At 41.8% G+C, this 15,621-nt stretch overlaps 1 protein-coding gene across 5 annotated transcripts in view; it reads left to right on the forward strand.

Annotated features, from left to right (window-relative positions):
- Window positions 1-15,621, forward strand: part of ADGRB2 (adhesion G protein-coupled receptor B2) — a 399,447-nt gene that overhangs the window by 341,899 nt on the left and 41,927 nt on the right. For all 5 annotated transcript variants that reach the window (XM_066575036.1, XM_066575037.1, XM_066575038.1 and 2 more), the window contains 7 exons: window positions 451-645; window positions 3,653-3,721; window positions 5,287-5,395; window positions 7,281-7,427; window positions 7,550-7,728; window positions 7,949-7,992; window positions 11,266-11,392. In XM_066575036.1, coding sequence (XP_066431133.1) covers window positions 451-645; window positions 3,653-3,721; window positions 5,287-5,395; window positions 7,281-7,427; window positions 7,550-7,728; window positions 7,949-7,992; window positions 11,266-11,392 — 870 coding nt within the window. The remainder of the gene's footprint in view (window positions 1-450; window positions 646-3,652; window positions 3,722-5,286; window positions 5,396-7,280; window positions 7,428-7,549; window positions 7,729-7,948; window positions 7,993-11,265; window positions 11,393-15,621) is intronic.

Raw genomic sequence — 15,621 nt, forward strand, 5'->3', positions numbered from 1 at the left:
GCGTTATTTTTGAGGGTTGCCTTGTGTGTGCTTTCCTCCCTATCTACACTCTGATACAGGTCACCCTGTGTGATTTGCCCTTCCTGAAGACTTGGATGCTTTACTGTCTTCACACTGATATGATGAGTATGACCTGCTCTCCCTCCCTGTTCTTGTCTCTAGCAATGAGTGAGGCAAAGGAGCGAGTAGAGAGGGCCAACAATGTCACCAACACTGGTCTATGTATCAGGTTTATGTATGAAGCAGAAGGACAACCAGCTATCTGAAGGCATTATACAGACTGTACAGCAGTAAGATGATAGGTTTTTTTTTTATGAAGACTATTTTGAACCTTGCTTAATTTTGTATTTAGAAAGCAATTCAACAGTTAAAAATCAGTTCAAAGGTGTCCATGTCCTTTAAAGATTTTTTTCCCCTCAAACTCAATCCTAATTCTGTTTTGTCCTACAGCTTCGTGAACATTTGGCAAAAGGTCAGCGCTTATTGGCCGGGCAAGGGATGACACAGGTAGTAAGGAGCATGTTGGAGTTGGTGTCAACGAAGAGCTACTACAGCGGAGACCTTCTTTTCTGTGTTGAGATTTTGCGCAACGTAACTGATACATATAAGCGAGCCACCTATATACCATCCTTTGAGGACATTCAGGTAAGTGAGTGTACAAGGGAGTACATAAAATGGGAAAAATATTTAATCAACACAAATTGGCTTATAATCCTGAGTCAATCATATTTGTAAATCTTTGTTCATAGTGTAGGGGATGAATTAATGCGTTCACATGAGTAACCTAAAAGTTTCCTCCATGACGAAATGCCAAATAATAGTACGGTTAATGGGAGTCAGGTTCCATTAATATAATTCATTCCATTAGCGAGATAACTACAACATCAGTTCATGATTACAGAAAGATTAAACAGGCAAAGTAATATATTTTGACAGCCATTTAGCCAGTGAAGGTTGACTGGCAACTCTAAAGTATGTACATTCGGTTTCAAGAACACAGTGTTTTCTCTAAAATGTGATTCATTGACTTTTTCCCACTAACCCATATTGATTCTTCTCGCTTTGTCCTGTTTCTTTATCACATGTAAGCGATAACATAGCTACCACCCCTGCTTCGTTCGCCCAACGGCTCTTCATGTCCTCCTGTCTGTTATACATTTTACCTTGAGCTCTGCAGCAGAAGCAGACTTGTATTTCCATGCGTAACATTCAGACGGAGCCTGTAAGTGCTGTCATAGTGAGTTGTAGCACACACATAAAAGGCTCTTTTGCTTGTTAACAGAGCTCATGTTGTGTATAATGTGATATTACGGCCGGCACACAGTGCTTTGCAGGCTGCTCTCTCTCATTATTCTCTTGCCCTCTCTTCTCAATCCTCCACATACTGTTTTCACTTTAGTTTTTTTTCTTATTATTATCATCTTGTAACCGTAAGTTTTTACATTTCTTCGCCTTGCCTTTTACCACATATCTTGATCAGTGAGCCATCCATCATGTTGTTCATTTCTTCTGATCTGCTGTTGTAAGCATCCCCCCCAATGGTTTCCGCCTTTTTGGTTGGCACCCTTGCTTTGATTTATGTTTACACATAAGTTCAGCATTTACAGTTATGTTTCTCTTTTAGAGATGAGCGAGTATACTCGCTAAGGCACATTACTCGAGCGAGTAATCTAAAGATTCGGGGGCCGGCGTGGGTGACAGGTGAGTTGCGGCGGGGGGGGGGGGAGAGAGATCTCTCCTCCGTTCCTCCCCTCTCTCCCCCGCCGCTCTCCGTCCCCCACTGGCCCCCGAATCTTTAGAGACGAGCTGGGAGATACTCGGCTAAGGCACTACTCACTCGAGTAATGTGCCTTAACGAGTATACTCGCTCATCTCTATTCTCTTTATTTACAAACAATGCTACAATCCCACAATTAATTATGTAATCCTTACTTGTGTTCAGTGTATCCTTCGAATGAATGACCATTTGTTTTGTATATAGCAGATTGCATTCTAATATGCATTTACTGCAAACTTAAAGGAGCTGGCTCAAATGGTTATCTATTATGGTTATGGTTACGACTGTACATAACAGCCACCAGGTGGACGGGACGATACAGTCAAAAACCAGGCAGCCATGCTTTTGGGTGTGGTTTTTAAATTATGTCGTATGGCTCTGCAGGTCAATTTAATAACCCACACCAAATGGCAGGTCAACTATGTTAGCGACTGCTATATGTGTCCTTGCCCCTATACTAAATCTCCAAATTCTAAGAAAATTGCACTGTGTATGGTAAGCATTAGGGGAGTTCTTCATTCTGAGGATATTTACTTGTATGTTTGATTTAGTGTGGGCAATGATACTGTGAGAGTTACCATGGTATCCCAGCTTGATTTTCTCCTCTCTCCCACTCGTTTTTAAGTCAGTCAGGGCAGGCTGTGGAATATATAACTCTCGCCCTCCTTACTTATACCTGGCCTGGAAGCTATCTAACGTCAGAAGCTGTTTGCTGCTTGGATACAGAATCTGAGGCAGTATCAGTATCTCCCATTGAAATTCATTGAGTAGATACAAGCATGCGCGGCCGCCTTTGTCCACACTTCAAGATGCGTCGGGGCCGAAATCTCGGAATCGGTGGGGGTCCCAGTGGTTGGACCTTCCACCAATCAGCAAGCTATCTCCTATCCTTGGTATAGGAGATAACTTGCTGAGATGGGAATAATCCTTTAATGCATAATTAGTAGAATTTACAATGGGACTGAGGACAGCTCTTTTCTATCTAATATAAAAGACTAGATATTCAGCTATATGGTGCCGTCCTGAATCCATTCTGGTTTCCATCCCCCATGTATTTTTGTGCATGGAGAACAGAAACCAGGATGGAACCAGGACTGGTTTAACAAACAGTAATGCCTCAGGCCGCTTTCACACGGGCTACAAAATCACGGTATTTTTCGGTGATGCTACAGCGCAACAAAACTCATGTTTTTTCAGTGGGTTTCTTCACATTAGCAATGTTTTCTCTGATGCTATTTTGCAAGAAAAAAAAATAGCGCCATGCTCTATCTTGCTGCGACTTGCGATTTTCTTGTGGCCAATGTTTCCGTATGGAGCCTCCTTGTTTATCGCATCGCACAAATTTGCGATTGTGATGCGATGCAATGCGTTTTTAACGTTAGAAAGTCCTATTGATTTTATCGCAAGCGGCCGCGATGCAATTCTCAAAGCAGCAATATTGCTGAAAAATCGAACAAAGACACGATTTTGCCGATTTTCTCGCGGCAAAACTGCTGTCGCTTGTGTTACAGAGGCCTCAGTTTGTCCATCGTTGGCCTTGTGACAGACATTCCCTACTTCAATCCAACTACCGGTATTTTATTAATGTTCTTTTACTCTACATGTTGCTGTTACATATGTTTCTACCTGTAAGGACTTTTGAGCTTCATTTCATACTATTTGCTCACTAATCTCTTTTTCATGTTATTCACTTTACCACAATAAAGAATTTTTTACATTCGTATGAATGTGACTTTTGCAAAGACTAGTTTACCGCCTTCCATTACCCCTGCGTGCATTCATTAACTCCAACAAATGGCTGTAAATGGAGTGCCATGTACTCTTTGCTAAATCCTTCCCTTTTCCTTCTCACGAAATCTCTCTCTTTCTATCCAGAAGTTTTTCCATGCTGTCAGCCACATCCTGGATGCAGATAATAGAGAGAAGTGGGAGGACGCTCAGCAGGTGGGGAGCAGTGACGCCGCAGCCGTGAGCCCTGGATGTGTGACGTTTGCCTGTAGCGGGGGAGGCATGTGTGCGCGTTTGTGTGACAAGCGGGGGATAATACACAAGTGCCATGTAAAATGTTGTCAGGAGAGAATAATCCTCTTCCTCAAAGAAGAGAAATGGACGTCTATGTGAGCTGTCATTGCTGGGAGCAAGGAACTAAGAGTATCACTATTTGTAAATAGTTAAGAATGTGTTCTAGAAACATAGTAAGCAATGTGTAAGAATTCTAGGCTTGAAGTCAAATTTTGAACAGAAAGTTGCATATTGTTGCATAGTTCTGTAATATCACTAGGAAGGAGAAACGCAAATCATATTTTTGCATTCATACTTTGGATTCTATCGATGAATGGTCCACTGATTTTAATAAAATGAAATGTAAAGCCTTTTTTCCCTGCCAATAATAGCTAATCATCAGGGATGCTGGGAGACCCCACAATCTGCTAGTCGTTAGGGAAGCCATGAAAAGAAATTCTATGTGCTTGAATTCCTGTGAAAAAAAATGTTTAAAAACTGTTATTTTAAGACGTAAGGGTTGGGAGGGGTAACATCTCTCCTTAGGGCGAGCACCAAGAAGGTGAGTGAGGAGACTAATAAGGCTATGCATGCTCCTCTGGGTAATATGCAAATAAGGAACAATACCTCTGCAGCGCCACCTATTGGATGACAACATTCATTCAAATCAATGCTTGACCCTTAATACAGGTCTGGAGAGCAATGATTAGGAATTGAAAGCCAAGCCAGAATTTATACACATGGAGCTGTTTTGGGGGTTTTGCCCAATCATTGCTCTACAGACCTGTATAAAGGGTCAAGCATTGATTTGAAGGAATGCTGTGCTGCAATGTGTGGCGTTGCAGAGGTATTGTTCCATCTTCCTTATTTGCATTTTTTATTTTTAAGGCATAAGGCATGGCTCAATTTTCCAAGTAAATGTTGAAGTGCAGAATAAAGTTTGAACCAAGGCTTTCAGAAGACTCAAACTTTTTAAAAAACTTTGTCAGAAGAGAGGTCCTTGCTGCATATCAATGGCTGACATGGTGACATTTGGTCACATGACCCAAGATCACGGTGTAGCCCTGCAACCTCTCACTCACATAGATGGCAATGGGGTCATGATCTGTAATCCACAGTTGCAGAAAATCCAATTTGTGATGTAGCCCTAGCCTAATGCTAATTCTCATACTTGAATATTACAATATATTGTACAGGCAATCAGGCAATTCCAAGTTCAAGTTCTCTAATGGAACTAAACATTGAAAAACATGAAACGTATTAAATGTTCAAAAAATTCTACATTATATAGTTGACTTTGGACACAAAAAGGAAACCGTACTACTTACCATTAGTTGTTAGTGCACTCATTATGCAGTTTGAATAGCCTTAAGAAAGATGGTTTGTAAATAGAGTTTTTTTGTAGAACTTTATATAGCCATTAAGTTACTTCACATTTGTGTGATTTCAACATAAACTGCTGAGAAAAGCAAGAAGTGTAATTAAAGTAAACAACATCTGTCTCCTAGGTGGCCCCAGGCTCAGTTCTCCTCATGAAGGTGCTGGAAGATTATATCCACCTGGTTGGAGATGCGTTAAAACCTTTCCAGAGTTCCATCATTGTCACAGAGAATCTGGGTAAGGCATGTCTTATTAGTTAGTGAAGTCATATTGCATAATGCTGTGTCTCAAGCCTTCGTGGCTCCTCAGCTGATGTCATTGCAACTCTTTACTTTCTAATATTGGAAGTGAAGCGCACGATATAATGCCCAAGACAGGATTTGGTATACACCTTCTGTAAGGACGGTCTCACACGACTGCATTTCAATTGCAGAATTCGCGATTGTCACCCGCGCAGACGATACGTAGTAATCCGCGCCTATTCAACAACTAGGAGTTTTGCATGTCTGCTCAGATGAGCGGATTATAATTGTGATTTCCACGAGCAGATTTAAAATCGCAGCAAGCTCTATTTTTGTGCGGATTCCGTGTGGACGGCCCTTTTTAAAGTCAATGGAAGCCGTCTGACCCGCAGTCCATCCGCAATTAACATTGTGGGTAGGTTGCGGGTACCTAGCGACGGCGCGGGAAAAACAAATATATATATTTTTTCAATCTGTACTGTGCATGACTGACTTTGAGCATTCGCGGTCATCCGCATTACAGATAATTACAGGTACTTGAGGTTGCCGAGACAGGCTCACAGCCGGATCCTGCTGTGGGCTTCGGCATGTGGAATTCGTTTGCGCAGCCGACCTAATCAGGATATAGTTTTTACCAAATGCTCACAGCTCTAGCCTGGGTTCACACGGAGCGGAATAGGCAAAATCTCTGGACATGTAGCATTTGTTCTTAGCACCTATGGCTAGATTTCATTTATAGACTCTAGTTCTCAATTATTTTGTATGTGTAAAGGGATTATCCCAGCAAAATCCTTTACACCCAATCAACGGGATGGGTAATAAATAGAGATGAGCGAGCATACTCGCTAAGGGCAATTACTCGATTGAGCATTGCCCTTAGTGAGTACCTACCCGCTCGGGAGCGAAGATTTGGCTTCCGGAGGCGGGTAGGAACGGAGGGGAGATCTCTCTCTCCATCTTCCCCACCGCTCCCCCCAGCTCACTGCCACAACTCACCTCTCACCCGCGCCGGCAGCCGAACCTTTTCTTCCGAGCGGGGAGATACTCGCTAAGAACAATGCTCCATCGATTAATTGTCCTTAGCGAGTATACTCGCTCATCTCTAGTAATAAATGATTGATGGAACCCCTAGAGAATACAAGAACGGTGCACCCCGAATTCCCTAAGTAAATGGAGCAGCATTGTGTATGCGTGACCATGGCTTCATTCACTGTCTATAGAGATAGCCGAGTGATGCTATTGGTTATCTCAGTCAGCACAAGTCTGTTAATATATTTTTCACAACTTTTTGGCCATTTGTGTTATGAGCTGGCACAGTTTTTAGCTATATTTATGCCAGTATCTTATAGTAAATCTGTCGGTTCATGAATGACCATGCCTCCTAATGCTTAGCTCTGCCAACTTTTTAAAAAATTGGCTGGGCCAGCATAAACCTTCAGAAAACTGCAACTTTTGGCACTTGTGCCAAAATTGTGAATTTTATATGCTAGAGAATTACGGTGCTACTATATTAATACATTCTCCCCAAACTCTTCTTTCCAGACATATCAGTAAAATGAATTTTTCAATCCGGACTCAGCAATAATACCATATAACCTATGCAACTTTTACCAACCAGCTTTGTTTGATATATTCTAAAAGTTAGTAAATGTACTGAATCTGACATGTGGTGACATGGTGTGAGATGTTGCTAAATTATACTTCAATCAGAAGAACGTATGAACCTTGTTTTCCTGTTGGTAAGGTTGAATGGTGACTGAAGTCTTTTTAATTGTCTATGAACCCAGTGGGTAGTTTTTTATGTAACCTTCCATTATATGATGACATCCATACTGTATGTGCTAAACCTTGAATCTCATATTATGTTTTATGTCATGCAGTTATTAGTATACAGAGGGAACCTGTCTCAGCCATTTCCAGTGATATAAACTTCCCCATGAAAGGTCGCCGTGGAATGAACGACTGGGCTAGAAACTCGGAAGATAAACTTTTTATTCCCAAAGAAGTTCTCACTTTACCCCAAGCAGGTAAACACTAGATACAAGTTAATACGTTCAGGAAATGTATCGCATGAAAAATACATGAATGGGCAGTGATACAGAATGTGAATGTAGTATATTTATCTAATCCTCTCCTTTTTGCACTGCAGAAACAGAGGACTCCGCATATTTTGTGATAGGTGCAGTGCTTTACCGCACTCTCGGGCTCATCTTACCTTCTCCGAGTAATTCCCTAGCTGTCAGTTCGAAGGTGTTGACTGTCACTGTCCGTCCTCTCACTAAACCTGTAGAACAGCTAGTGGTGGTGGAGTTGTCACACATAATCAATGTAAGTACTGCTGTATGTTGAGCATTCATTATGTAGTCTACATTGTTATTTGACTGCCATAGTGCCTCAGTCATAAACTATGATAGCTGGTAACCAGAACTTCAGCGTCAGGTTGTGGCTTTTTTCACATTTTGTATCCCCTTTTGTACACTACATGTCTTTATACATCCTAAAACTGAAAAGGAGTTGCTCTAATAAAGTGTGTCTTCTTATCTAACAGGGCACATCTAGTCCCCAGTGTGCTGTTTGGGATTATTCTAAAAGGTTTGTACATTCCATCAGATTGGAAGTTAATTTGAATGCTAGAGACAAATTGAGATGACAGTGTTCCTCTATCAATTATCTTAAAGGGCCACTCCAGCTAAAATATATTTTTCCATCGCTGCCTCACTCACCTCATTGCTTGTCATACTCAGGAAGTCTCATTTGTGTATTGTAGTCACTTTCATGCCCCCTCTCTGATGCTTATCAGGCACCATCACCAATCTGTTGATGCATCAGCATATCATTAGCTAGAGGTTATATCATTTCTTCCTACTAGGGGAGGTTTAATTATCATTTCCTTCTATATTCTTCCAAAGATGTTACATACCATAAGTATATATTCAGGAGGATGAGCTGTAATCTCCTCTATTGTAACTGTGTGACAGAAGCTGTGTGATTATCAACAGTAACTGTAGGGTTCAGCCACTAGATTGGAGTTTTGGGTGGTAGCCAGTGAGGGCGGGCAACGTGATCAGGCAACCCAGGGGTCGGTACACGGTGAAGTCAAAGCAGAACGGAGGATTAAGTGGAGACGTGGTCAGGAAGCAAGCCATTGGTTGGTACATGGCGAAGTCAAAGCAGCACAGAGGATTAAGTGGAGACGTGGTCAGGAAGCAAGCCATGAGTCGGTGCATTGTGAAGTCAAAGCAGCACAGAGGATTAAGAAGAGACATGGGCAGGAAGCAAGCAGGGCCCAGTACACGGTGAGACGATCTTCTTTTAAGTGATCAGGTATAAAAGGAGCAGATTTACTGGCTGTAAGCACAGAGCACAAACACGCAAGGAATGAGGGAACAGAGCCAGGTTTATTTAGGAAGCTAATTGGGGAAGGTACAAGACACAGGGTGGACTTAGACAGGGAAACACAAAGCCAGCAACACGAAACAGGAGACAAGGGAACTTAGAGGAGCAGTCAAAGCAGGCTAAATAGCATGAGAGGTCGTAGGTTTGAGTCCTGACAAGTATCTGTGATAGGAGTGGCTATATCCCCTCTATTCAGTTTCTGTGTTAGTGTCCATGTAATAGCAGAACACAGGCCGAGAAACTGACTAGTTTCAGACAGCATAAACCCAAGTAAATCTGAGCTGGTCAGAAATCAGATTACATGACCATCTGAGAAGCAGATAACACTATCTCTCTTATATATACTGGAGTGGTAGCTACATCATGAATGAAGAAAAATCACCAGAGTGGACCTTTAAACATACTGAATGCCATTATTTTTAGATAATGAATAATTAAAATCAATTTTCTTTTCCCACAAAGCTTACGTTTCTACTACACCTGGCATACCATGCCTGTGTCTTGCAAAATTGTATCAGAGGCTTTTTATTAAAAGAAAATGTCTTTTTTTTAATATCTTTTAACAATAAAGTAAACTATTGTTAGGGATTTTGAAAATGAGAGTGAATTCCGGCATCTTTTGTGTATCCTTTATCACCATAACGGTAGTGCAGGGTTGCTTTAGAGCTGGAGACAATGTGACTGCAGCAAGTGTCTCCTATTGAATATAAAGAGTAAATCACTGCTAATACAATAATGGCATCTCGTATTCTTCCTGCTAGTCCCACCTGTACAAGACTGTACAGAGAGTATCACTGCTGAAAGCCTTTCAAAGATCGGGACCTAAGAGCTGTCCAGAACGGAAAGTGCTGAAACTTATACTAGAATGCCAGCCAAATGGGAGCCGTGTTTTTTTTTAAATACTTGAAACATTGACCGATCAGCGTTCTAGAGTTACATTGTGTTTACGTAAGTGGGAATGAAAAGACCACCGCAGCTGATTTCCTTGCTCTGCGAGGAAGAAATTTGTCTAATTAACACACAGGACATGAAATTTTCAAAAGACGAAATGGAGCTTTAAAAAAAAAAATGTAGTACAATCATATTTAATTTCTTATTGTGTAAAGCAGATGGTGACAGGCCTTTCTGCAGCTGCTAAAGTTTTGCTGTTTGAATATATAGAGCGTTTGCGTCTTCTTCCTTTACAGTGTCAGGGTATCTCTTAGAAATCTGCTTGTGAAACAGAATGACTCTGTCAGCTCCTAACAAGCCACAAAGCATTTGTATTATTCATCTTATTTGGATGTCTTTCTAAGCGCAAATTCCTACGTGCGCTTGTAGACAATCGCTGAGCGAGTTTGTGGATGATTGCTGCAGCCACGTTTGAGTATGAGGAGGTGCATGCATATTTGTGTGGGTGTGTAAGAACCCTTCTTGAGCCTTCATCCTTGCCATGGTTATTCTTACATTCCATCTGCTGTGGTTGCCAGAGTAACGTGAGAGATTTAGAGATGTATGTGAAGATCACGTTCCCTCTGTGCGTATAGGCAGCCAGCATTTCATAGGTACAAGACCCCTTGCATTAGTTCAAGGACAATAGTAGAGATCAGCGGCACAGCTTTTAACGCTCCAGAAAAGCAGCATTGAATTCTACTTGTAAAGTATTTGTGCTGCTACAAATATTTAAGTGGGGTATAAGAGGTCCATTGCTTAGAACACTGCTGAACCGTGGAGTTGAAGGAAACACATGAAGTTCATATCACGTATATTTTCTGGAGCTTTAGGTAAGGTGGTGGGATGTATGATAGTGAAGCATAAAGGGAGGAGGGATGAGGTAGGGAGCATTCGGTGTGATATCAGATTAAACCTAAGAAAGCCCCCTAAGCCTGGATACTGCATCATTCACCAGAACTCAGAGTATTATCCCCTTTGCTCTTTTCGTAGCTCTGTATTCCATATGCTTTTCTTCCTCTTCTCGTCGCTTCTTCGTCTGTAATCCCTAGTGAATAATGTCTTCCTGCATAACTTTATCTGCTCATACTTACTGTATGTTCTTTATGTTCTGAGGCTTTACCAGCTGTTCTCCCTTTTATGCCTCCGTGTTGCCTTTTCAGCTTCTTTCACGCATTTATTACTACCACTGCACAGTCTGTCCCACACATTCATTCTTCACCTGTCATTACCATCTTTCCCTCCGGTTCTCCCCCTCTCTCTATGCTTACCTCTTCTTCATCATCCTCCCTATTGTTTCTCCCCCTCATTCTGTCTTTCTGTCTCCCCCACACTCCTTCTTTCTCTGCCTCACTTCTCTCCCTGTGTTTCACCCACACATGCAGTGAGATTCAAGATACCAGCAAAGTGATGCAGGCTTGCTGTGCCTGCTCCGGATATGCACAGCTTTTCTAGTATCCTCCACTCTGTATACAGGAAAACTCTCTTTTTTCCAGCTGTCCCTTTGCAGGTTTTGACTTCATATTTCTTCTTCAACAGTGATGCCTCCATTGGGAGCTGGGACACTGAAAGCTGCCAGACCCTACCAACCCACCCATCTCACACCAAATGCCTTTGCAACCAGCTCTCCACCTTTGCAGTGTTGGCACAACTTCCCAAGGAGTTGGTAAGTGTAAGAAACCACGTTTGGCCATGTGAGTTAACTTTGACTGATGTGGAATGCTTTGCTGATTGGTCAGGAAAGAACTGAGCTTTAGAGGCCTATTCTCTTTGCTCTTTGGATTAGCATTGTGTCTTTGCGGTAATCTGTATTTGCAATGCTTTATTTAGTGCTGTAGATCTATTAGCATGTAGAATACTATATCACACTAAAGTGCTACTACAGCGTAGCAGCATAACTCATAGTTACACACTTAACCCCTTTAAAAATCCATGGACGTATTTCAATGTAACTTATTGCACATTTTCTAGCTGACTTTGCGTGTTCAGTACTATAGATAGATTGGGCGTGCAATAAGTGATTCCTGTAATAAATTATGTTGGAGAAATTACAGAATTACACATGTTTATAACAGATTCAACAAACGTCATCCAATCTGGCTGTTCATTTTTGTAGTTTGTATCACTTTCAGTATTTGCTTATTATAGTGTCATGTTTACAATTTTGGAATGATTGTTCTGATACATGGTTTACATAGTATATAAGGTTTATATAGCAGGTACGTGGTAGAGCTTCCTGTGCAAGTAATACAATGTGCTAGAACATATCACAAATGTGTAGGCCAAAGTCATAGATACAAAATGTAGAATAAAACTGCTTTGCTATACTGTGTATCCAGTTGGTTGCCTTATAAAGCTATAGTTGTGTAACAATGTCTTCTGTAAAGTAGGAGGCGCATCTTACTCATTGATACAATTTCACTCAAAGACATCCAGAGCAATACTGTCTTTGCTGCTTGAGGAGATAGATCTGCAGCTATTATGTGTAATGCATGAGCCTTAATATATCTGCTTTCTTCTCGATACACTTTAGAGACCTTTCTGTACTTCATTTTTATGACACTCTCTGTAGAATATGTGTTTGTGCTAATGATTGTTTGTTACCCGAAGTATCCATTAGTACCATTAGTACTCTTACTGGAGGAATCAGGGTTGATATTTTGGAGCTCCTCTAATTCTCCTGGGTTTCCTTAGTAAATGACTGGGCACTGGTCTAGCTCCAACTCTCTAACAAGCAGCCTCAAGGGGTATAATTAGGTTACTTTAGCAGAGGAAATCTTTAATTGATCAGCTATGAGAGGTTGTCACAAATAAGAGACCTCTACCACCCAATTACATAGGGGTTGATCTGATAAACTATTTGATTGCGTTTATTGCCAAACAATTGAGTGGTTTATCAACTAAGAACCCAAATGAGAAGATACTACAGATCCCTCTCTATTGTTTTCCTACATCACTGCTCCTTAGACCCCATTTCTAAGGACAGCATTTCATAAAATGATGAAGCAAATGAGTGTACATTGAATAAACAATAATTCGTTTTAATCTGCTATCCCTTTTTGCAGTTAATTATAGTCTTCAGTGGGTTTGGCAAGTTTGATGCATATGTGCACAGCTTTCCACAGCATAGCAAAGCAGGCAGAGAGGTGAAGGGAGGAATAGACTTTTTAATCCTAGGAGGCATTTATTTCATGTGTTACAAATGTGACATTTTAAATATTGAGTAGTTCTTATACCCTGGAGAGACTTACGCAGGGCCATGCACCAGGATCCTGGCGTAAAGAAGGTGCATACTTTTGTGCAGACTATACTTGCACCAAAATTGCAACTTTTTGCTCTTGTTGCACCATCCCTGCTACTTTTTTAAAAAGTAGATGGAGCATAGTGGAAGGGAACCATTAACGGCCCAACACATTTGTTATAATTTGTGGGAGAAAATGACATAAATTGTAGCGCAAATCTATACCTGCTCATAGCTGATGTAGATTTGACTTTCTCATGCACTTACTTGCCAAACATGCGCCAAATGTATTAAGACGGGTGGACCTATTAATAACTTGGTCACGTCTCACTCCAATAGGCTTCGCACTTAGGAAAGTTATACAGGAAACGATTATCATGTAGTTAATCGCTAGATCATGCATAAATGAACGATAATTACTCAGTGTAAGCACCGCCAATGACTGAATGATGAATGATAATTCATTCGCTTACCATTCATCGGTCAGTTTATGCAAGCATAAAAACCTGCTGATAATTGATTCATATAAACATACAGTCATTCATCTATGATCGACTGCCTGTTTACTCTGAATGGAGGCAGGTAACCAGAAGAGATCTCTTGCGCACTCCACCCTTAGGCCTCTTTCACACGGGGAGCTACGTGCGCATTAATCACATGCGTAAATAACTTGTGGCTATTAGAACCAATGGTTTCCAATGGGAACGTTTATATGTTTTTTTGCACACCTAAAATTCCTTCATCTGAACATCCCCATAAGAAACCATTGGCTCTAATAGCTGCAAGTTTTTTACGCGAATGATTTTTGCACACGTAAGTCCCTGTGTGAAAGAGTCCTTATTCAGTGAGGAATTATCATTTCTGTGTGAAATCACAGGTGAGAGGATCGTTGGGATGACTGCCTGGTGCCTAAATGCTTGACAGTCGTCCCATGTAAAAGGAGCCTAAGACTGCAGTATGAAACACCAGTCTTACTACATGTGCCCCTAAGTGCCCACTCACCAAGCCACTTTGGTAAATATTGAACTTGCTTAAAGGGGCACTAACTTTTCAGACAACCTATGTTCATGTAGTAGCCTGTGTGTGTCTCTTCAATCATTTAATATACTTTAATTAAAAAAGTAGCAGTCACTAGGGGTCTGCCTTCCAGCCCCTCTGCAATCCACTATCTGTTGTTAATGTTCTTTATTTGTATAGCGCCAACTTATTCCGCACCACTTTCAAGGCACATGGGGAACACAAACAGTATGAAAATTACAGAAATTACAAAAGTTACATGTGGTATTTAATTACTTGGAAACAAAAGGGGTGGGAGTGATAACAGAAGGTACAGAGGTCAAGAGGTGGAGCAAGGGGGAACACAGCAATGGGAGGATACATGTTTACAGTTATGATACAGTTTTTAGGACACAAATGGGGTGGGGGTAGTGCAGGAGCTGCGGGGCAGAAAGCGTACATGATAGGCAAAAGTGGAAAGCCATAGGAAGGGGCAGGGGACATATTGTGGGGGTGGGAGACTAGATCAGGAGGTTTGGTTTGCTTCTTCGAAGAAGTGCGTTTTTAAGGCATATCTGAAGTTCCATGTGTCCGGGATTGTCCAGATGTTTTGGGGTAGAGCGTTCCAGAGGATCGGTGCTGCTCCAGAGAATTCTTGGAGGCGTGCATGTGAGGTTCATATTAGAGGTGAGTTTAGTCTGAGTGTGTTAGCGGAGTGGAGCGCGCGTGATAAGTAATGTATGAACAGGAGGGAAGCGATGTACGGTAGCACGGCATTGTGGGTGAGGGTGATGAGTTTGAATTGAGTTCTGTAGTGTATGGGCAACCAATGCAGCAACTGGCATAGACAGAGGCATATGAGAAACGGCTGGATGGGAAGATAAGTCTAGCTGTCGCATTTAGTATGGATTGGAGAGGGAAGAGTCTGGTGCGGGGATAGGCCAATGAGCAGTGAGTTGCAGTAGTTGGGTCAGGAATGGATGAGGGCGACAACGAGTGTCTTTAGCGTGTCCATGGTGAGTAACGGCCAGATTTTAACAATATTGCTGAGGTGCAGAAGGCATGTTTGGGCCAGAGATTGGATATTGGGGGTAAAGGAGAGGTCCGAATCCAGTGTGACCCCAAGGCAGCGGGCGTGCTTTCTGGGGGTTATGGTGATGCCAGATACTGATATGGAGATGTTGCAGGGAGGTTAACTGGATGAGGGCGGAAAAACAAGGAGGTCAGTTTTTGAGAGGTTACGTTTGAAAAAAAGGGAGGACATGCTGTAAGAGACAGCAGACAAACAGTCGGTGATGTTTTGGAGAAAAGGTGCAGAGATATTGCGGGAAGAGGTGTATAGCTTGGTGTCGTCAGTGTAGAGGTGGTATTGGAGGCTGAATCTGCAGATGGTTTATTCGATTGGGGCTGTGTAAATAGAGAAATGAAGGGTTACCCTAACAGCATGGCAGAGCTGAGAGGAGAGCCAGCAAAGGAGACACTGAAAGAGTGGTCAGAGAGGTAGTAGGAGAACCAGGAGAGAGCCGATGGAGCAAAGCATAGCAAAAAGGAGGTCATGATCGACAGTGTCAAACACAGTGGAGAGATCAAAGAGGATTAGGAGGGAGTAGTCACCTCTCGATTTGGCCATCATCAGGTCATTTGATACTTTTGTGAGG

The sequence above is a fragment of the Eleutherodactylus coqui genome, chromosome 1 (genome assembly GCF_035609145.1).
Source record: "Eleutherodactylus coqui strain aEleCoq1 chromosome 1, aEleCoq1.hap1, whole genome shotgun sequence".
NCBI classification, from domain to species: Eukaryota; Metazoa; Chordata; class Amphibia; order Anura; family Eleutherodactylidae; genus Eleutherodactylus; species Eleutherodactylus coqui.